At 36.8% G+C, this 21,933-nt stretch overlaps 2 protein-coding genes across 5 annotated transcripts; one reads left to right on the forward strand and one right to left on the reverse strand.

Moving 5' to 3' along the window:
* The first annotated feature begins 1,494 nt into the window (after positions 1-1,494).
* LOC120005358 (alpha-aminoadipic semialdehyde synthase) lies at positions 1,495-16,733 on the forward strand. Of its 3 annotated transcripts, XM_038854954.1 has the most exons (25): positions 1,495-1,706; positions 2,913-3,197; positions 3,282-3,368; positions 3,455-3,584; positions 4,263-4,436; positions 4,590-4,672; positions 5,196-5,312; positions 6,699-6,774; positions 7,608-7,779; positions 9,004-9,100; positions 9,247-9,413; positions 10,001-10,058; positions 10,157-10,297; positions 10,985-11,329; positions 11,547-11,627; positions 11,992-12,057; positions 12,651-12,768; positions 13,783-13,912; positions 14,374-14,453; positions 14,751-14,909; positions 15,147-15,384; positions 15,553-15,661; positions 15,786-15,947; positions 16,033-16,102; positions 16,534-16,733. In XM_038854954.1, the coding sequence occupies exons 2-25, from the start codon at positions 2,949-2,951 to the stop codon at positions 16,584-16,586; spliced, it is 3,162 nt and encodes a 1,053-aa protein (XP_038710882.1). In that variant the 5' UTR covers positions 1,495-1,706; positions 2,913-2,948; the 3' UTR covers positions 16,587-16,733. The 3 variants fall into 3 exon arrangements, with proteins under 3 accessions (XP_038710882.1, XP_038710883.1, XP_038710884.1); XM_038854955.1 differs by lacking the exons at positions 1,495-1,706; positions 2,913-3,197; positions 3,282-3,368; positions 3,455-3,584; positions 4,263-4,436 and having other exon boundaries at positions 4,595-4,672; positions 5,201-5,312; XM_038854956.1 differs by lacking the exons at positions 1,495-1,706; positions 2,913-3,197; positions 3,282-3,368; ... (4 more) ...; positions 6,699-6,774; positions 7,608-7,779 and having other exon boundaries at positions 9,016-9,100; positions 9,308-9,413.
* Positions 16,734-16,929: 196 nt separating this feature from the next.
* On the reverse strand, positions 16,930-21,214 carry LOC120005359. 2 transcript variants are annotated; one of them, XM_038854957.1, is made up of 6 exons: positions 20,232-21,210; positions 19,754-19,851; positions 18,916-18,940; positions 18,184-18,304; positions 17,960-18,094; positions 16,930-17,658 (listed from the first exon to the last, which is right to left on the reverse strand). In XM_038854957.1, exons 1-6 carry the CDS (start codon positions 20,638-20,640, stop codon positions 17,454-17,456), a joined length of 993 nt encoding a protein of 330 aa, XP_038710885.1. In that variant the 5' UTR covers positions 20,641-21,210; the 3' UTR covers positions 16,930-17,453. The 2 variants fall into 2 exon arrangements, with proteins under 2 accessions (XP_038710885.1, XP_038710886.1); XM_038854958.1 differs by having other exon boundaries at positions 17,461-17,658; positions 18,239-18,304; positions 20,232-21,214.
* Positions 21,215-21,933: the final 719 nt, after the last annotated feature.

The raw sequence follows: 21,933 nt of genomic DNA on the forward strand, positions 1-21,933 counted from the left end.
TAAATGGGTATAATGGGCCCCATTTTGGACAAAAAGCGTCAGCCCAATAACTGGGTGTATTGGGCCTTATCTTTTTAAGAGCTCAGTAGGTCAAGTAAAAGTACCTTTTGTGTTTGGTTAATCGTGATGATTGCATTTTATTTTTTGTTTCCTATAAATTTTTGGGTGGTCCCATTCTCCTCAAATAAGTTGAAATTAGGCAGCCTACAAATTAGCTTATCTTAAAGTTTTGAATTGTTTGATTGATCAAAAGAAACTTTCCTAACAATTGTGTCAAATAACTCTAGCAAGCATTTAGCTAGGTATTTTGTATGCTAGTCGGAAGTATTTGCATATAATCTATGTTGTTCTGATAATGGTGTTTCTTGTATGATGGGAAAACCAATCAAATCAAGCAATATCCCAATCAATTACGTGTGCGAGAGTGATAATGGGGTTTGGTAAGAGCGACAATAATGTTTTGGTGATAAGCTTCAGCCAAATAAAGAAATCGCCCTCCACGTGAGCAAGTTTCAGACGTATCACTTATGTGTAAATTTAATCTAATTCAGATCAGACAAATGGGTTTGGATCCACGATTAAATGGATAGGTGATCCCTTACATGCAAGTGGACAATGTTAGAGACCTCAAAATATTATCTTCTAAATCTATGTGGCATTAAAATGATCATAGATTAAAAACATACATGTATAACCCACTTCACATCTAGCACTCCACATTAAATGAGAGTCTTTTGGGATGATATTTTGGGGGTGTCAAGCATTATTCCATGCAATATCATTATCATTCAACTAACAGTAGTGTTAGGTAGCCTATATAGTGATAGCTTATGGGACCCCAAGTATCTTAAATGAAATTTTAAAATGCCTTAACTCTCAAAATATATGTTAAATTTTAAAAAGAATTACATATTTAGAATCAATACATAAAACTCTCTCTAATAAGATTCATTATCGATAAGTTTTATTCAATAAATCTTAATTCTATTGTTTTTTTTGAATTGATTACATTGTTGGGTCACTATAATTGGATAGTCATTAGGGCAAATGCAATGGTGAATTGGTATTGGGCCAACAAAGATGTTGTCTTTTGCTGATGTGGCTGTATTGTAAAATGTGTTTTGCTTATGTGGCTGTATTGGGATAAGTGTTTTGCTGATGTGGATGTATTGATATTTGATGTTTTGGTGTAGTTTTGTTGTGGATAATATGGAGGAATGGAATGTTGTTGGGTTGGGTGGAAAGAGAAAGTGTGTGAGAAGAAAAAGTGTATAGAAATTTGTGTTTTGGTGATGTGGCTGTATTAGAATACGTGTTTGACTTGACTTTTTGTGTAATAGAGGTGAGACCGGAGCAATAAAAATGTTGGCCCAATAAGTTATTTCTCATTGCATTTGCCCTTATTTAGCCGACGATGACGTCAAATAAGTGGGTCCCATGCTCCCCCACTCACGCTCATATGCTTATAATCGGAATAGCATGCAAATCATATGAATTTAATGCACACACATGAATGCACAGTCAAAAATCCCAATTAGGATTCACTCTTCTTCATCTGAGAACCCATTCTCTGGCTCTCTGCAGCCCGGTCCCCTCTCTTCAGCTTTTTAGCTTTTCTGTTCTCTTCTCTCTGGCAAATACACAAACGTTAGCAGGGAAACATTTGCCTGGCAGAGTCGCGGGAGTTTCAGTCTTTCAGAGATTACGTATGTGCTCCTATTTTGCTTCTTGTGCGTTCGATCGCGATTTTTTTTTTTGAGTTATCGCAACGTCTCAGGGATTACGTGATCATATCACTTAATGTTACCGTTTATTTGATTTCACAAATTACAAATTAGATTATTACCCTCTGAAGAGAGATTTAGAGTGGAATTCCTCTGATCGTGGAATGTGGAGACGGTTCTTCTCTGACGCCTTTTGTTTGAAATAACTGTTGTTTTTCTTTTGTGGTTTCTCTTGTTATTGTCATCGTAGTTTGCGGGTTTGGTTTGATCATGCTGCGATGAATTATTAGTTATGCTCGTAGTTTGCGGGTTTGGTTTGATCATGCGACGATGGATTATTAGTTATACAGATTAGGATTCTTAAAGTTAATCGACTGTTCTAGTACGCTCTATAGCCATTGAATTGTTCGATCAGCATATTTATGTGATCATTCTCAATTTTGTGATTTGATCGCTAATAATTTGTGTTACCCTAATGTCTTAGGATTACGTTATGATATCACTCAAAGTTACAGGTCATTTGATTTCACAAATTCTGAACTGTAAAATTTGGATTATCAGGCTTTGGATGGATATTCAGAATTGAATTAATCTGATCGTGGAATGTTGAGAAAATTCTTCTCATTCTACTTTTGTTTTTCATCACTATTAATTTTTCTTTTGTTGTTTTCTTGCTACTAACGGCGTAATTTGCATGTTTGGTATAATAATGTGTTGATGACTTATCAGTTATGCGGATGAGGATTATTAAAGTTGATGGAATGTGACTGTGCTAGTACACGCTCTCTTGCCACGGATTTGTTTCATCGGCATTTTGTGTGTGATCATCCTCAATTTTGATTGCAATCATTAAGTGTTGGTATGTTCATATTTTATTGTCTACTGATCTGACGATCCATATATGTAATTTGTCTAGTCCACTTGAAGATGCATTTGCTTTCCTGTTCATTATTATTAGTATTTTTTTTTTGTTACTGAAGCAAAAGAATTCAAAGTAGTGACGTAAGAGCTATTGAAGTAGGTACTTAGATTTTGTTTAGCTAAAGTTGGTCGAACATTAGGGGAAATAATTATCTCTTAGGTAATGAAAATTAGTTTACGATGGTTGGGAAGCACAGTACATGACTTACAAGTAGGGCCTTGGTAACATATTACTTATGTCTGAATTGTTTTCAATTGCTGTATTAGATTTCTAGTAAAACGAAGCACAGCCAAACTTATCCAATGCTCGGGAACGGAGTTGTTGGGATTCTCGCTGAGTCTACAAATAAGTGGGAGAGAAGGGCGCCTCTAACCCCCTCTCACTGTGCTCGACTTCTACATGGGGGCAGTGATAGAACCGGGGTGGCTCGGATAGTTGTGCAGCCATCCACAAAGCGCATTCATCATAATGCACTTTATGAGGATGTTGGATGTGAAATATCAAATGACTTGTCAGAATGTGGTCTTATCCTGGGGGTCAAGCAACCAAAGGTGCTAGCATGCTCTGCTCTCTTTTCAGTATAACAAAATGCTTGGGAAGTTTAATATTACTTTTATTTTTCATTGTTATTGCAGCTTGAGATGATTCTACCTGATAGAGCTTATGCCTTCTTCTCCCACACTCGCAAGGCCCAGAAAGAAAATATGCCTTTGCTGGATAAGGTGTCTATTTGTTCACATCCATTAATGGAAAGCTATTTATTAGTGATTGTAATTTTGCTCCTGCTGACTTCCACTTTTGCTTGAAGATTCTGGCTGAGAGGATTTCATTGTATGACTATGAGCTTATTGTTGGAGATCATGGGAAAAGGTTACTTGCATTTGGAAAATATGCTGGAAGAGCAGGGCTAATTGACTTTTTACGTGGATTGGGACAACGTATAATCCTTTTTCCCTTGACCTCTTTACTTGAATTGAGTTTATGACATCCTGGGTGTTAATTTATTCGTTTTTGTTAATGAATTGGCCTATGTTAGTCTTAATAAAAACCGTCATTGATTTAATTTTTTAGGATTCCGATAAATTTATGATCAAATTACATGTCTAAATATTTGAGGATTGAACGGTAGAACTCTAGAAATTATACTTCTGGCATTGCTCTTTGTTTCCCCTGATATTATGACACAAAATTTTTTATAGAATATTAGGAAACTAGATAGTGCTGAAACGAATTCCAGAAGTGAATTTATGTGAAAGTAAGTATCCACATATTTTGTTAAAAGCACAAATGTAGGAGTCTTTGCAATCTACTTTTTTTGTTTTTGCTGTAAATTTTTGTTGGGGAAGGTAGACGTAATTGCTTAAACTTTCCACACTATGTCTGTATGGTATGTCCTGCTTTCATTTGGTGTAAACGAGTGACATTTGGTGGTCCATTGGATGATTATTATTGCATATATTAATTTAGGGCTTGAAACAAAGCGTATCTGTGGACTGAGTATGCACTATGCAGTCTCTCTGAATTATGCTGAAGCAATTGCATCAGTGAGGCATTCACAATGAGGATGTCAATGAGTGAATTTTTCATGCTTTTTTCTGTCCATGTATTATCTTCAGGTTTCCTAAGTCTTGGATATTCAACACCTTTTCTCTCGCTGGGGTCATCTTATATGTATTCTTCCCTTGCTGCTGCCAAGGCTGCTGTAATTTCTGTGGGTGAAGAGATAGCAACCCTTGGACTGCCATCAGATATCTGTCCTCTAGTTTTTGTTTTCACTGGTTCTGGAAATGGTATCATAACATTGTTTGCAAAATATTTGTTTTCTGTTCACAGATTGGACTATTTCTTTCCCTCTCTCTTAATCCTACAATATGATTCCATAAATTTATTTTATTATGTTGCTGAAGTCATTTATAATTTCTTCATTTTCTTCATTTCTCTAGTTTCTCATGGTGCACAAGAGATCTTTAAGCTTCTTCCTCACACTTTTGTCGAGCCAAGCAAACTTCCTGAACTATTTGCTAATGTAAGTCAAACTATAATATGTTCAAGCGTCATTTTTGTTTGTCCATGTGGTTTGCTAGCATTGTAGAATATCAAGAATCACCGGTTGGCATAAGTTAAACAATCGCACTTTTTTTTCCCCTTTCTTTCTAATACCCCGTGGATTGAATTGTGCTGATTTAAGGTTCTCAGGTAAGCCTCATACATTTTAGGTCTAACACCATTCTTGTAGTTTTCCAGCATGCATTAATTGTATATGAACTATTGTTTCTCTTTTCATGGTCGCTGTTATCAACTTTATCAAATTTCTGTATGTTACTTTTCCTGGACTTGAAGAAGGGAAGAAAAAATTGAACTATTATTTTTCTCTATGTTGTTTCTATGATCAGATTTATGTACCTTGATATCTTCCTTTCCTGAACCTAAATAAGGGGGAAATGTGTATTTCTTTTCCTCACCGTTGTTCTCAGTTATGCTCATTGGACGAATTACATCCTAAAGTCTCTCAATGCTCTCATTGATGTTATTATTGCTTTTTTGCTTAGGTCAGGGATTTCAGTGAGCATGCAAGGACATCAAAGAGAGTGTTCCAAGTATATGGTTGTGTTGTGAATTGTCAAGATATGGTTAAACACAAAGATTCTTCCAAAGCATTTGATAAAGTAAGTAATCCAACTCCTCTATTTTGGGTTTTATACTTCCTTGTGACTCACATCTATCTATCTTATCAGAATACCTAGTATGCTCTTATATTTTTTATGGTGTATTGTTGACATGAGAAGCGTCGCTTGCATCCCATTTTAGATGAATCATAGAGATTATGAAGGCAAAAGAGTGAAAATAATAATGGCTATCAATCAAAAACAAGAGAAATGATGCGAAACGTAATTCATGCAAATGAACTTCTGTTGTGATGGGAAAAAGAGTGTGACAAGCTTCTGAAGGAAAGACTATTAAGCTCAAAAAAATCTTAGCTCATGGACAACAGTCTCATCAGCTGTGTTGAGATTACCTGCAAGGATAAGGAAACCTGCTTTACATTAAATGGCCCACTGGATAGGAGGAGGTATTTAGGTAACAATGTCTCCTGATTTATGGGAAAGTTCTTCTGTGCCTAAAGTTAAAACTATTCCAGCTGTACACAAGCTGGTTTCTAGGTTGTCATTGGTGTCAAATGAAAAACAACTACTGTTCACAAGGTTCCATGGCGGAGGGAGGATCGAAGAAGCTCAAGATGTACATAGTTCTTCCAGGAATTGTATGCATGGCCTCTAGGTTGGGTTGATGCAACTTTTCCACTACGTTAAGTGCGCGCCAATAGCTTATGTCTTTGGTGTAATATCCAAAAAATTTATGTTTATGAGGACCATTTTCTGGTGAGCTACTAGTTCTTAGGAAAATGTTCAAGGAAGTGGTATCCATGACTTGCATCTTGAAGTAACACAGCTGTCTCTATGACAGTGATTATGTACATTGATTTAGGCTTCAAGTTGTTAACATGTCTGCTTTATGAGACCCCACAGATTTTTCCCTTTCCATAACCAATTTAATGGCGACTATTGCATCATAAGAGTCTAAGGGCTAAGAGACTTCTCCTTTCCTTGACTTGGAAGTCCATAAATAACTTGTCAAAGCATGTATATTTTAACTTTCTAATATAAATACACTGATCAGCAGCAGTTCTGCAAACATGCTTTACTTGAAAGAATTAATACTCTACTAGCACTTGCTTGGAGCCTGTTTCAGCCAAGGTAATTTGTTTCTTTTTATTCATGTAGTCTATTCTTTTGTTTGAATCTGGACATTCTCGCTGCTCTCCGACAGATTCATGGTTCAGAATGCATTGAATGAAGTATTTTTTGCCAGTCAAATTAACATGCGTACAAGCAGTCCAATGAAAAATGCGTAGTATTTTGAATTTTCATGTATTTTGTTCTCTTCTCCCATGAGTTTGTAATTATTTGTCTTCACTAGTGAGAGAACCTTTTTTTTTTTTTTTGTCCTTCTCTCTTTTTTGGATTTAACAATCTTAGCATGTTGCATTTCAGGTGGACTATTATGCGCATCCAGAACACTATGAGCCCATTTTCCATGAGAAGATTGCCCCATATGCATCTGCTATTGGTATGTCACTCTATTTTCTGTCAACGTATTTTCAGAAAACTAAAACATTTTTTAAGCTTTCTGATCAGCTATTCCTGTCAGAAGTTAGTATATAGCTCCTTCTTTCTCATGGAAATTCTTAGCACATTAAATGTCGTCTAGCTTCAATTGTATCATTGGAAAAGTAGTCATATTTTGCTCCGTGGGTCATGCTTAGTGTGGCTACTAATTAATTTGTTTACGTGGAATTACAATCTTAATACTAAATTTTATATTTCTTAAACTTCCTGTACACGTGTATACGTAGCAATTGTTGTTCATCAATGTTTCCTTATGATCTCTGATAATTTTAGCAACCCTCATTTTAATCAAGTCTTGCCTTCGACACCTTCATTTGTCGTCCCTAGTATTATCCTGATTTCTTAGTTGCAGTAAAAGTGTGTTACATTGATCCTAATGGCATTGTACACGATAGCAAATGTACTTTTCTTTTATGAACATATATTGATTCTAATTTTTGTTAACTTTAGCATTTGAGAGGATTCGATCCTTCAAGCTATTTTTCACCACTAGGCTAATAGCTCCTTTTTTCGATGGGAAATGTAGTTAATTCCATGAACAGGATATTTGAAGTATTTACAGCTTCAAGCATGTTGTTTGGAGTTATTTTGAAATGTGAGAAACCTTGGTCCAGAGTACAATGTGAGAATGTCTCATACATATCTGAGGAATTTTTCCCATCCCCCACCGAACACCTGAACCCCCACGCTCCCTCACCTCTTTAGTAGATCTTCCTTTTCTGGTCTTTTTCACCCCTATCACGGTTATCTCATTTCACTTCTACTCTACTACAGTCAATTGCATGTATTGGGAGAAAAGATTTCCTCGTCTGTTGAGTACGCAACAGCATCATGATCTAATGGAGAAAGGATGCCCACTTTTCGGAATCGCTGATATAACCTGCGACATTGGGGGCTCGATAGAGTTTGTCAACCAAACCACATCAATTGACTCACCTTTCTTCAGGTGTGTGTTATGTCGCTACATTTGCGTAACCAGTACAGTGTGCCATGTATCAACTATCTTCTTGTTTATATCATTTTCTTTTCTTTTCCTTTATTTTATTTGAATTAGCGTAGAGATGTTTGTAGTTAGGCGTTGAACTGTTTTTCTGAACAATCCTTGTTAGCATTCATGCAGATTTTCTATGGCTTTGGCTGAGTGGATCATGTTACTCTTTCTTTTTGGTCTTACCCTTTTTCTTGACTGCAACTAATGATACATGATATCCTCCTGTTCCTAGGTAATTTGAGTTGGGATAAATATCAATGAACCATGAGAAAGTAAAATTGTATTTTCTGAGCTTTTTCATAGGTCTTAATCCCCTACGGACCAAGCTAAGCTTCTATAACTCATAGGAAAAAGAATGGATTCTAGTGATAACAAACTAATTTGAATGAATAGGATGAGATATGCTTGGATTGGATAGATTTGATTGCTGTTTGTATTTGGATAATGAGGGGGCGGCAGAAAGAGAATGGTTTTCTACACTCTATGCTTGGAAGGGGTGTGTGGAGGGGTTGGGAGGGGTAGGGTGTGTAGGGGATGGGGTTTACAACAACATTGAGATGGCCAAAGAGCTCCTGCCATTTATGGCGACATTGGGATGGCCAAGGAGGTAAAAAGGTAAACAACTCCCTTGCATAAGGATCCCACAATGGGCAGGGTCGAGGATAGATAAGATGTATGTAGACCGTATCCCCACATAATATGTAGAGAGGTTGTTTTTAGGATTTGAATATGCGACCTCTAGGTTGCATCACTGCAACATGTTCGCCTGTAAAAAGTGCCCCTCTATAAAGACACAGTAGATGACATCATAATATTTTAAGAAAATTAGACTTTATTAATGTCCTTGGCATATGCAAATGTTCTCATCGGATCTTCAACTCTCATTTTGTCAAGGTAGTGTGAGGTTATCAAATTCTACAGTTTGACAAGGGTATAGGAAATCTTTTATACCCTTAAATGACTCATTTGGTACTACAAATTCAAGGGAAATCTAATGATATTAATGTGGCATCATATTTCTTGTTAATGTTGCCTGTCAATCATATGTAATTTGCTTCATATGCTACCTACCTTATTGTTTTACTTGTTAAGCATCCCATCTGTAGTTTCCAATTATAAGTTCCCAATCTTATTACCTTATCTTTTCTGCTTTTGATCGTTTCGGATCTTGGTTTCCAGATACGATCACTTAAGTGGTAGATACCATCATGACATGGAGGGCAATGGCGTGATATGCTTAGCTGTTGAAATTCTTCCCACAGAGTTTGCAAAAGAGGTGTGGCACTCTTACTCGTGCATTTTTTTTATGTCATTAACCTATTTCTAATTTATCAATGCACAAGGATCTATGATAACATTAGTTGAGTTATTATATAATTAATTTTTATTGGCGTATGCTCTATGCCAATCCGTTGTGGAAAGGCTTCTCAACATTTTGGAGACATACTATGCCAATTTATTGGTAGTTTGACATCTACAACAGACATTACAAAGTTACCAGCACATCTTAGGAGAGCTTGCATAGCCCATGGAGGAGCACTTAACTCCTTGTATGAGTATATTCCACGGATGCGAAAATCTGATTCAAAGTAAGATTCTATTCCAACTTCACCTTCTCACTAATGTTATTTATATGGGGCTTAGTCTGGATCCTGATTTTAAGCATTGAACATTAGATCTCAAATTTTTTATTAACACAACTATCAAAGTGGACTCTGCTTGTCAATGTTCTTTTTCGTTTTTGGTGGTTCCAATTGTTACCCTAGACACCACAGATGGAAAAGAAAATTTCAATGCCAAACAAAACATCCAATAAGAAATCCAGAGATGCATCAAGCAGTTCTGGACATAACATGTCACCATTCACAGCCAACCATGAAATTTATAGCCATGTGAGAGAGAGAGAGAGAGAGAGAGAGAGAGAAGTATGTGTACCCAAAGTTGCAATGTTTCAGTTTTTCTGCGAGCCAAATTCAATTGAACTTCAGACCGTTATCTCTTAGACTGACATGTCAGGATTGAATTCCTTGAATTGATACTTGGGATCCACAGACATATGCAAGTACTTTGATTGTCAATAAATGTATAAGTTATTGCATTGATTTACTGATATACTTGAAGTTACTGCTCTTCCCTTTACAAACTAACCCACCCAATTACCTTTGTGGATTCACAGTGATATAACGGAAAATCTTTCAAGTAGCCAATTTGGCAAGAAGAAATACAGTATACTGGTAGGTCTCTTTCTTATGTTTGGCTGCCCATTTCAATTAGTATAGTCATTACCGCTTATATAATCTCATGCTGTTCATTTTATCATTACAACTGGCAGGTGTCGCTAAGTGGTCACTTATTTGATCAGTTTTTGATAAACGAGGCTCTGGACATAATTGAAGCTGCTGGAGGCTCCTTTCACTTGGTGAAATGTCAAGTAGGCCAGACTACTGATGCTATGTCATACTCAGAACTTGAAGTAAGTAGACATATTGTTCTATATGCTTTTAGAAAAGGGAATTTGTAGATGTTTCAATTGAAAACATGATTCACTAAGTATACAAAAGTATTTCCAGAGAAAGGTCAATTTGACAAAAGCTGTTACGCCATTTTCAAAGGGGTTGGCAGAGTGGAAAGCTGACAAGTCCTACATTCTACTGTTCAAATTTTGTTATATTGTGTTGAGTTTTGGAGAGCATGAGAGACTTGAGTGTTTTAGAGACAGAGAGATGCACACAAATCAACTTCCTATTTTTCTCTCTTACAGTATCTCTTTTACACGGCAGCCCATATATAGATATAAATACACAATTCTAGACTTCTCTAAATACACAATTCTAGCCACATATACATGTGGTTGAAACTTAAACACATGTGACACACACATGTGAAGCATAAGGCATGTGACTTCAACATATTGGTTGATTGTAATGAGGAGCACCAGATGACTTGTAGTTGGCCTTTCATTAAAACTTCAAGCTATCCAATTTAACACCTTGATTTCTTGATATCCCAAAATCAAGTTCGGAATAAATAGTCTCAAGTAGGATTTACAGAGAAAAAAGCCCTATTTAATCCCTTTTTTTTATTATGGTATCATAATAATGTTTCAGCCAAATTTGTGAGTTAAATTTCTCATAGCAACACTTCTATTTGCTTTGGGCAGGTTGGTGCAGATGATAGGGCAGTTCTAGATCAAATAATTGATTCTTTAACTTCTATTGCTAATCCAAATGACAATTATGGATTAGATAAAGATGCTAGTAAGATTTCCCTGAAGGTTGGTAAAGTGCAGCAGAGTGTCATTATGAAGGAAGATGATGCGAAAAGGAAGACTGCAGTTTTGATTATTGGTGCTGGCAGAGTTTGCCAGCCAGCTGCTGAATTCTTAGCATCTGTTGGAAGCATGTCATCTCACCAATGGCATAAAACATGCCTGGATACTGATATCAATGGCTCGAATGATTTCCAAGTTACTGTTGCATCTCTTTATTTAAAGGATGCAGAAGAGGTAAAATTAACAAATCTTTCTGCATAAAATTCAGCTTTAATGAATCCCCTTACGAACGTTTTTGTATCATATTATTTTCATAGGGCAGAATTTTATAAATTCTCACATGAATGTAGTAATGATAGTTACAAAGTTGTGGTTGTGGTGCATATATGCAAATTTCTGTTTACTTTTTTTGGGTTTAGAAATTTTGATCTGCTTACTGGATTGGATCCAGATTATTGAAGGCATTCCAAAAGCAACAGCAGTTCAGCTTGATGTGATGGATCATGCAAGTCTTTGCAAATATATTTCACAGGTAAAGATTTTTAAAAAGTGTTTGAATCATAAGAGTAATTGAATGCAGAAATGCTTGGAATCAACATTTGTAACAATCTTCAAGTTTTATTACTACATATTTGAGGATGCAGGGCTTGCGGTTGATATCCATCAATCCCCTAAACTTTCAAATTCTATAAACTGATAGTTGTCCATCATGATGGCATGATGCTCTCTCAAGAGGCCAATAAGTTAAATTGCTGACTGCTGTTGGTTTTTTTCCTTAAAAAAAATGTTAAATTGCTGCTGTTAGTTAAATACTTATCTAGCTTCGGAAAACTCTCCATCTGAAAGGGGCTGTATATGTTCTTATAATTGTTCCACATTTTTTTGACCATATGCAGGTGGAGGTTGTTATAAGCTTGCTGCCTGCTAGCTGCCATGTTATTGTGGCTAATGCATGCATAGAGGTATGTAAGTTTTCTTAATGTAGTTGTCAGTAACATAACTAATATATTGTGGCTGTTAAAGGATCATGCCGCAGCTGAAACTTGAATAGCAGCAGCTAGCAAGTGATTTATCCTGAGTCAATAAAAGCAATAAGGAAATTTCAAACATTCACCAGTAGAGGTTTTAGCAATTTTCATAGTGTGAAAATAGCTCCTTAACTAGACAACCAAATTGTAGAATGGGGTGCTGGTAAAATAGTCTCCAAAATGTTGTAGGATTAAAAAATATTTAAAGTTGAGGGAGGATAAACGCTTGTAGAATGTTCCCAATTGGAGACTGGCATAAAAAAATGTGGTATTATTGAAAAGGTTTTGTGATGATTTAATTGGAGAATAAAACCAGGAACTGTATGGGTTTTGCGAGTAAATGGATCCCTTTGATATTTGAAAAGTTAATGAAATGAACATTTACTGAATACTGTGTTGCTATATGCTTGATAGCAATTCTTGATAGCATACTGTTTTGCTATATGCTTGAGTATGCAATTTGTGTATTTAGTCTTTTTACGCTGTTAACCTTTGAAATTAGCATATGAATGTGTCTCTTGATTCAGCTTGGAAAGCATCTCGTCACTGCAAGCTATGTTGATAATTCAATGTCAATGTTAGATGAGAAGGCAAAAGGTGCTGGCATTACAATTCTTGGTGAGATGGGCTTGGATCCAGGAATAGGTAATTTTCTTTCCTACTAGATTTTGATCAGTTGCGGTATGACATAGCTTGTAAAAGGAATCTGAATATGAATTCTATACCAGTGAGGTCATCCTCTTGCGTGTTAAGACACCTTAGAAACCAATATTTGATGTTCTGCTTAATTACTTAATTTTCTTCTACCAGTTGGCCTAACATTATTTATATGAAAACTACTAGACATACATATAAAATTCAGTTTGATGATTCTTTTAGGCGTTTTTATCATCCTTTCACTAGGTGGTTATGTTGAGCTGCAGTCATATGCACTAGGCAGCATAAAATTTTGGTACTCCATTGTTCAACATCAAACAACCAAGAAAGCTTTGCTATTTTGACCTTTTTTTCAGCAACTTTATACTCTAAAAGTTTAACTTGACGATGTTCCCTGTGACCTATGAAGTTATCAATCCTATGAAAAGCTGCATTAAAAAACAAATCCTCCATTACTCATTGACTGACTTCAAACATCTCCATATCACTGCATTAATTGATGATTTGGTCCTAACCACATGGGATTCTATTTTATTATCCTTATATGGACTCTAAGCCGTCAAGTTTAAACAGGATATTATACATCAAACACGGATACAGAACATGTATCTGGACTGCTACTGATAGTCATCTAAGCTTTTTGAACCTTCACATGTTTTGCATGGATCATTGTTTAGTAGATATAAGCAGATGTTAACCGAAGCATTTGTGGCTGTTAACATAATAAAATATATCCTTGTGGATAGTTATCTCTTTGCAATTTTTATTCTTGTGGATAGTTAACTCTTTGCAATTTCAAACTTTAACATCATTTTTTTCCAGATATGAAATTTCAAAGTTTTTCATCTAAGTTGGTGTTTTTGGAAATTCTTTAAATATCCTGAGATTCTGATAATGAAATTCATATAACTGAAACAAATTTTGTAAACCAAACAATACATATTGGATTATGCCCTGCATGAACTTCATAGAGTCTAAGAACACACCTTGAATGCGTCACAGATCATATGATGGCAATGAAGATGATCAATGAAGCACATGCTAGAAAGGGGATCATAAGGTCTTTCTCTTCTTACTGTGGTGGACTTCCATCTCCGGAAGCTGCAAATAATCCATTAGCATACAAATTCAGGTATACTTCCCTCTGAACTATGTGGAATGGAAACAGCTTATACGGAATGCAGATCTTACTGGGTTTGCTCCTGCTTTTATTGGCTTACATGATGTTGGGATTAGTTGGCACAAGATCCTTACACAATTTTCAACTTTTTATGGGGTGAGAGTAAAAGGTAAACTCATGTGCACAAAGCTCCCGCAGTAAGTGGCAGAATGCACAGACCCTTTTATGGGGTGAGAGTAGAAATACTAATTTAACCTCACTAATTTAATGCTAATTTAGTGAGAGTAGAAATACTTCCATATAAATAATTCAAAGAGGAGAAAAGTCCCGACTGATCAGAGTTTACAAATGCTCATCAAGACATAGTGTTACCTTGTTCTCTTATATACTATAGTGTACTTGATTTTTAATTTTTTTTGATACTCCTGCAAAAGTTCTAGTTCTAGCACTAATTATGTTATCCAACCATTCAGTTGGAGCCCTGCTGGAGCCATCCGAGTTGGGCGCAACCCTGCTACCTATACATCTCATGGTCAAACTGTGCATGTTGATGGTAAGCTGTCAGCAACCAGAGAAAAGGGAAATTTAAATTTAGTAGGACTCGTGTATGTATCGCTTTTGTTTCCTTGCAATTTTTTGACTTCCCCATTCACATCCTCTGATCTTGAAAGTATGTACATGTTTAACTTGATCAATTTTCATTATATTGTAGTCCGTAGAGATGTCATGTACTGGTGAGTCCCAAAAGAATGTATTGACCCACATAAGGAATAATAGCCTCTCTCTCTCTCCTGAAGATTTTGTTCTTTGAGTATCCTCCACAAGTTCATTTTTGGTTACTATTTTGCAGGGGACAGTCTTTATGACTCTGCTGTGAGACTCCGGCTAATTGATCTTCCAGCTTTTGCATTAGAGTGTCTCCCAAATCGCAACTCTTTAATTTATGGGGAACTCTATGGAATAGAAAACGAAGCCTCAACCATCTTCCGAGGAACCCTCCGTTATGAAGGCATGGCATGTTTTCAGCTTCTAGATTGTATCATTACTAAGACTCTGGCATGAAAAGAATTATGTCATTGTTAATTGATGAGTATCTAGAGTTTAGTGACTCCCACCCCAACAGATCCAGCAAGAAAATTATATTTAAAAATTTATTTGACAAGCAAAGAAATCAAAGCCTGGGCTTTGGTAACTTCAAATTAAAACTAATCACTTGCACTTGCTCTTCAAAACATTATTTTTGTAGGGTTCAGCGAAATAATGGGGACACTTGGACGAATTGGTCTTTTTGGTGCTGAAGCTCATCCAGTTCTTAAACACAGAGAAAGACCCACATTCAGAACGTTTCTGTGTGCACTTTTGAAGATTAATTGTGGAAGTTTAGATGCGGCTCAAATAGGAGAGGAGGACATTTCTGAAAGGATTCTCTCTCTTGGACACTGCAAAGAGCAAGGAATTTCAATGAAGGTTGCCAAAACTCTACTGTAAGTGATTATAAGCTTCCATAGTTGGGCAAGAGAAGCCCAAGAGTTACATGCATTAATGCCGCTTATTTCATCAATGATCTTTTGCTATTGCCCCAATGACATTGCTCAACTTTTCTATACAACATTATATCGAAATAGTTGATATTGTGAATTTTTGTGATATAGTTTTTTGGGACTTCACGAGCAGACAGAAATTCCTGTTTCTTGCCAAAGTGCATTTGATGTTACTTGTTTCCGCATGGAGGAAAGATTGTCTTATTCCAGACTAGAGCAGGTAAACCGTCGATAGACAGATCCTACAGCTTTATCTCACTGTCATTGTTCCGAAGTTTTGAGTACTTCTGCAGACCTTAAAAAACAATGTTAACCACTTCCTACATGCCTATGCGTTTGTCCAGGATATGGTGCTTTTGCATCATGAAGTGGAGGTAGACTTCCCTGATGGTGAACCTTCAGAGACTCATAAGGCAACTCTGTTGGAGTTTGGAAGGACTGAAAATGGGAAAACCACTACTGCCATGGCTCTTACTGTTGGCATTCCGGCAGCCATTGGAGCTCTGGTACTTGTCAGTTTCTTGTTCTTCCACCATCTGAGATGAGAGGAAATGCATTACTAACACAAGTTTCAATGTCAAATTCTTGCAGCTTTTGCTTGAGAATAAGATTCAGACGAGAGGTGTCATGAGGCCTATTCAACCTGAAGTTTATATACCTGGTAATCAAGTTCACTCTGCCTTACCGTGTCCTTGGTGTAGCACATCTGATCCGAATTATAGCTTAAAACCTGGTAACCAGATTGAGTTATAGGTTAAAACCCTTGGTCCAAATCCTCAACGGAAACAAAACAAAAAGAAAAAACAAGAGAAAAGCAGAACCCTCTTTCCCTAAGCATGACCATTTAAATGCAATATATAGACGCATAAGTTAAACCTAGCGCAGGGAATACTTCAGCATCGCAAGAGCACTGGATCTGGCTTTCTAATTGACACTCACTCTTCAAACATTTCCAATCAAAACAAAAATTTTACTCCTGTTTTTGGTTATTGCATGGAGATAACCACAAAGCAAACCATTATTTTTTGCATTCATTTAATGGTAACCTGCCTTTTTTGTTTGTGACCATGCGATTTTGGATGTGCTTTGCAGCGCTGGACATCCTGCGTGCTTATGGTTTCAAGTTGATGGAGAAGGTCGAGTAAATCCTACTTTTTGTATAGCATGTTCTTTCTTTCTCTACAAATGTAACGTCATAATTGTAAAATTCAAAAATCAAATGGTGTTACGCTAAGTTGTGTCCAATAAATATCATAGGTTGTCTACAAATTTGTAGACCACAGATGACAAGACATGCCCTACACTCTTGTGCTGCAATACCATGTTCTTAAAACCAACCGAGGATGTTCATCTTTATGTCGAGATGCCCTGGAGGCATTTGACAGCCTTGCACATTTACGAGAATTCATCTGTGCTCACGAATTAAGAAACAAATCATCCCCTGAATGGTTGACATAAACATTAATAACACTTGGATTTCCCAAATCATCTTCTTAACAGCCCCGCCTTGTACCCACTGAAATAGTGAGGAGCGATGGCTGACATATTAACAGAACAGAATTATCTGTTATCTGAAATTTACTAATATAGCGTACATAATGGAAGGACCTGAGTCAAGTGTTATCAAAATTCAGAACGAAGGGTGTTTATGCAGGCCTTCGTACATGTGTGGTTCTGGTCACCAGTTTTTCAACAAGACGTGACAGAGTGATTATTGGAGTAGAAGAACCATGTAAGGTAGGCATCCCGATTGGTTTTGTATATCCTGATGTCGAAACCATGATTTTTCTCTACGTATATCAGGAGGGTGTGGAGGCGGGAATACAAGGACCATGCATCACTTCTGCTATTCTCCTACCGGCCTCTCACAGCAGCACCTTGGCTTACCCCGTTACAGTCGCTAAAAAAAAGACCGAGTTATTATCATCCCATTACCCCGGCAACATAAAAAGTAATTTGAATTGTCTTGATCATGTGCTCGTGCATTTTGGATCCTGCTGTTGAATATTTTACTACGAAGTAATCCACGAAAGTAACTTTTGCTCCACTTCTTCCCAGTTCTGAACTTTAGTCACAAGGGGGTGTTTATTAACCCATTCTGACTTACACCAGGGATAGGAGTTCTCGTAATCGAAAAGCAAAACCTTGATTCCTGCTTCAGCACACTCAGCAGCATATCTTGGGTTATCATCAATCAGAACCTTTGCTCCTAAGGACCTGCAAATATCCAATCCATCAAAATGCTCATCAGTCAATAGTTTGGTTTTGCAATTTTCTTTCGTGCAATGAATGTCCGTGATTCTCACGGTAGACTCTGTGGCTTATTCCTGACAACGCAATAGTGCTTGCACAACCCAAGAATCCACATATTATCATTGTAGCATATGTATATATGCATTCATCTCGAAAATGGTTTCATGATTCAAGGTTTTGCAGACCATAAGGTCAAAACAAACTATGAAAATCATGTAGTTCAGAGGACTGAGCATATAAAACCGTAGTGGCTCATGAAAAATACCTGCATATTTCTGACTTGGGCCTAGACTCTCCGTCAAGGGCAAAGTGGTTTCCAAAGTGAATCTCCTGAAATAGTCCCGGGTAATGCCTCTCAATCCACTCAATTGTATGGTCCTTGATCGCATTTTGACGTGACCTACACATGGACAGGAAAGACAGCCAAGTAAGCTATTTTCTGATTAAATCAGTTTACATGTTGAAAAGTACAGTACAATGCATACATACGTCACAACAGATAAGTTACAAAATCTCGATAACTTATGAAGTGCTTGCCGAGCACCTGGGAGTGGGTGGATCCCTTTCTTGAAATACGAGGTCTTGAAGAACTCATGCACACGAAAATCAGCTGTTAAATGAAAAAAAATACACCAATCATGTCATTGTTTTTTAAAGATCTAGAAATGGAATGTATAAACACCACGTGCAAATGGTACATTTAACTAATAAGAGAAAGATACACCCGAGCCACTAGTTGGAGTGGCAAGGATGGTGTGTGTTCGAATCCCCTCCTCCCCCGTTTCAAAAAAAACTAATAAGGGAAAGATTGACAGCATTTTTAGCTTGTAAAATTGTTTTTCAGAATCTCAACAATAATTCTTCAAGTCATCTGTATAGATCTACATATATTTTCCAACAGATCCACGCAGAGTCGATCAATATAATAGCAACATAAGATACAAATACAAATCCATAATTATTCTTCTTAAACTTCAGAATTTTGTTTTGGCATCTCTCAAATAAACCCACAATCTACCACAGTAAACAACATCCAGACTACACAACTCGGCATATTCAACGAATTTCAAAGAACAATTCCACTGCCCGAGAATAAAATTTTCATTAACTGAGCTTCTGAGCCAAATTGCACATTTGAAACATTACATGCTCAGTCAAATGAAACTAATCAATTATCCTTATAATGAAAACAGTCGGAATTGTGAATCCATTTAGCATTACCTTCATCTCGGGAGCAATTCCAGATCTGTGATAAAAATGAAGAAGGAATCAGAATACATAGAAGAAACACACCTTCCCAATTCGTCACTGATTGAACACTGAAATTTTTAAGAAATATATTATGTATAAACATTAAAACTTCACCCTAGCATAGGTGTAATACGCTTGAAAAATATTATGTCCACCACAAAAACCTGAATAAAAAGAACATTTCCCACATAACACAATGGTATAATTTATACTGCAATAGTAAGGGCCATAATAAGAAGCAAAATGACTCAGCTAAAACAAGTCAATGACAATAACATGATACATTTTACTCCAACTAGAACCAAAGAACAATTACACAAACTCATGCTCTCTCATACTTAATGACACACTCACTAAGAAGAAGTACAATGCTGAATTTTTCTGGATGCAACTAGTCATGAACTATATGTGAATGTATGGCTTCCAAGTTCCAACCCTGCCTCCTTAACAACCATGCAGGATCAATCAATCATTGGTTCATACAGCAAAGCAAACGGACATACTTAAAAGAAAGCAATCTTCCCAGCATCTAATGTGAAGAATGCCAATATATTGAACATTCTTAGAGTTTGGCCATATCCTAAAATTTCCCTTCATTTAGATAAAGACGAGCCAGATTCAGGGTTTCTCGTTGAGTTTAAGCTAGCTCCTAGTTGCAAACTTCAAACATTATCTGGCTTCAAATTTGACAGAAGATGGCCCAAAAACTTAAGATACAAAAGAAAAGCTCAGAGTGCAATCATAGAAAATAATTAGTTTCCAATGCCAGAGAGAGATGCAAACCCAACATGATGCCATATAGCAATACCTTGAAAAACTCATATACATGATACTCTGAAACTGAATGATTAGAGGAGTAACGGTCTGCGATGAACTTGTTCAGAGCTGTTAGAAAGTTCCCAAGAACTGCTTATCGTAAGGAAACCAGAAATGAAAATGCATCAGAGAAGGAATGAGAAAAACATTTATCGAGGAATATTAAAAAGGGTAGACAGCGGTGAACAAGATCAGGATCTAATTGGCATGTAAAAGAAACCTTCAGAGCCTAGCAACCAACATCCAGCCAAAATAAATGCAATGTAGACAAAATATTATGAATTGCAGCAACCAACCAAAAAAAAAACCGTCAATTCATGATTTCATCATGCAAAAGTCATATAAATCAGGTTAGTATCACAAGCACACAGAAATAAACAAGCAAGCCAAAGCTCATTGAAGAAACTTTCTTGATCTGGTGAATAATTGAACTAATGAACATCATGAGAAAAGACAGATTAAGAAATTACCCTCATCAACATCAACAGCAACTGCCATCTTCTTGGGCACAGAATTGTCAGAGAATCCAACAGGCCTGGAAGGGCCGCCTCGAGCACTCAACAATCTAGCATCCAAACTAGCATCTCCTTTGAGCCCAACTTCCAAGTCGCGCATCAATTCGGGAAAACCCCGAGTCGCTCGGGCTTTCTGATCATTAGCGGTTGCCTTAAGGGAATCGTGACAGCCTCTGAGAATCAATCCAATGCTCCTGCTTCTTTTAGGGCAGTAATTATCGACAGTAACAATCCTTCGAAAAACCCCAAAGCTGTTCACAGCACCGCCCCCGCCGTCGATCGACGGTGTATAAGGGATTCCATTGCGTGTTAAAGAAGCCATGAAATTGGAAACGAAACGCACACCGCTCACCCTCCTTAACATAATAACAGCTTTCGCTCAAATTTCACCATTAAGGCATCTCCAGCTACCAGGAGGATCAGAAACTCAGAAACCCTAACCCGAACCCTAACAAGAATGAAATGAATCCCGAAGAAACAACAATAAATGAATCCGCGTCTGCTCTCGCTAGTGAAGACAGAAAAACAGACCTTGCGCTTCAATTAGTTCAAAGAAACTGATTAAACGGAGACAAATTTACTTTATATTCGTTATTGAAAGCAAGAATACATTGATCTCATAAATGAAACCGTTATCTTGTTGGAAGAAAACTAGAATCGAATCTGCAACAATGAATCCTCTACCAGGAACAGAGCTTACACTCTCTATTTTTCTCGCTATATATCGCTAAATTAATTACCGGAGACAAGAATTTTCTGGCTTAATTTCCGAGTCCCTGCATTTGTGTGTGTGTTTTTTTTAGGGTTGTATTTACGTATATTACAATCAGTGATTCAGTATCATCGTTGCAGGTGACCGATGTTGCACTTGATAATGATTTTCTTCTATGATTGGACGCAAATATCCCCCATACGTATAACTAGCATTAGTGCATTACCCCTTTTTCGTTTTTTTCTATTGTAATCCCTCCTCAAAGCGATCAAGAGGTCTCGAATTCGACACTCAACCATCCCTTCCCCTATAATTACAGTCTCAAGACTCAACATTTTAGTTGTTGATGTGATCATTTTCAATGGAACCCTTTTTTTTTTCACCGGGAAGCCCAACCCAACGGTCACAACGAACCAGTTTTAATCCTGGATGACTCTTTCCCTTTTTGGCATCCCTATGGACATATCCTCTACCCTTTTAACGGTTGTCAATCATTATCTCCCCTCCAAGTCCAAGGGCTTGATTTATGCCTTTTAACGGTTGTCAATCATTATCTCCCCTCCAAGTCCAAGGGCTTGATTTATGGTTAGAGTATTTGCAATGGTACTATTTTATCTGGGTCAATAAATATGTATGGGGTCTTGTGTTTTGTTCATGTATTGTATTGAAAGATGTGTTTTATTGATGTGACTATACTGAAATATTATGTCTTGATGTAATTTTATTATGGACAACATGAAAATCATAAGAATTTATTACCCAACATGTTGGGTGCGAAAGAAAAATGTATAAGAATTTGTGTTTTACTGATGTGATTATATTGAGAGATGTGTTTTGTTGATGTGATTGTATTGAGAGAAGTTTTTGACTTGACTTTTTAAGTAATAAAAATGCGATCCAATATAGATTTTTGTTGACCCCAACAAAAAATCACTACTGCAGTTG

Source organism: Tripterygium wilfordii, chromosome 9 (genome assembly GCF_013401445.1).
Source record: "Tripterygium wilfordii isolate XIE 37 chromosome 9, ASM1340144v1, whole genome shotgun sequence".
Classification (NCBI taxonomy): Eukaryota; Viridiplantae; Streptophyta; class Magnoliopsida; order Celastrales; family Celastraceae; genus Tripterygium; species Tripterygium wilfordii.

Excerpts from the sequence above, each read along its gene's own strand:
- LOC120005358 (XM_038854954.1), top strand. The coding sequence starts at position 2,949 with ATGCTCGGGAACGGAGTTGTTGGGATTCTCGCTGAGTCTACAAATAAG. Across the intron at positions 10,059-10,156 it reads AGAAGAAATACAGTATACTG|GTGTCGCTAAGTGGTCACTT; the intron begins GTAGGTCTCTTT and ends TACAACTGGCAG. Across the intron at positions 16,103-16,533 it reads ACCTGAAGTTTATATACCTG|CGCTGGACATCCTGCGTGCT; the intron begins GTAATCAAGTTC and ends TGTGCTTTGCAG.
- LOC120005359 (XM_038854957.1), bottom strand. The coding sequence starts at position 20,640 with ATGTTAAGGAGGGTGAGCGGTGTGCGTTTCGTTTCCAATTTCATGGCT. Across the intron at positions 18,305-18,915 it reads GAATTGCTCCCGAGATGAAG|CTGATTTTCGTGTGCATGAG; the intron begins GTAATGCTAAAT and ends TTCATTTAACAG. Across the intron at positions 18,095-18,183 it reads TGTAACTTATCTGTTGTGAC|GTCACGTCAAAATGCGATCA; the intron begins GTATGTATGCAT and ends GTCCATGTGTAG.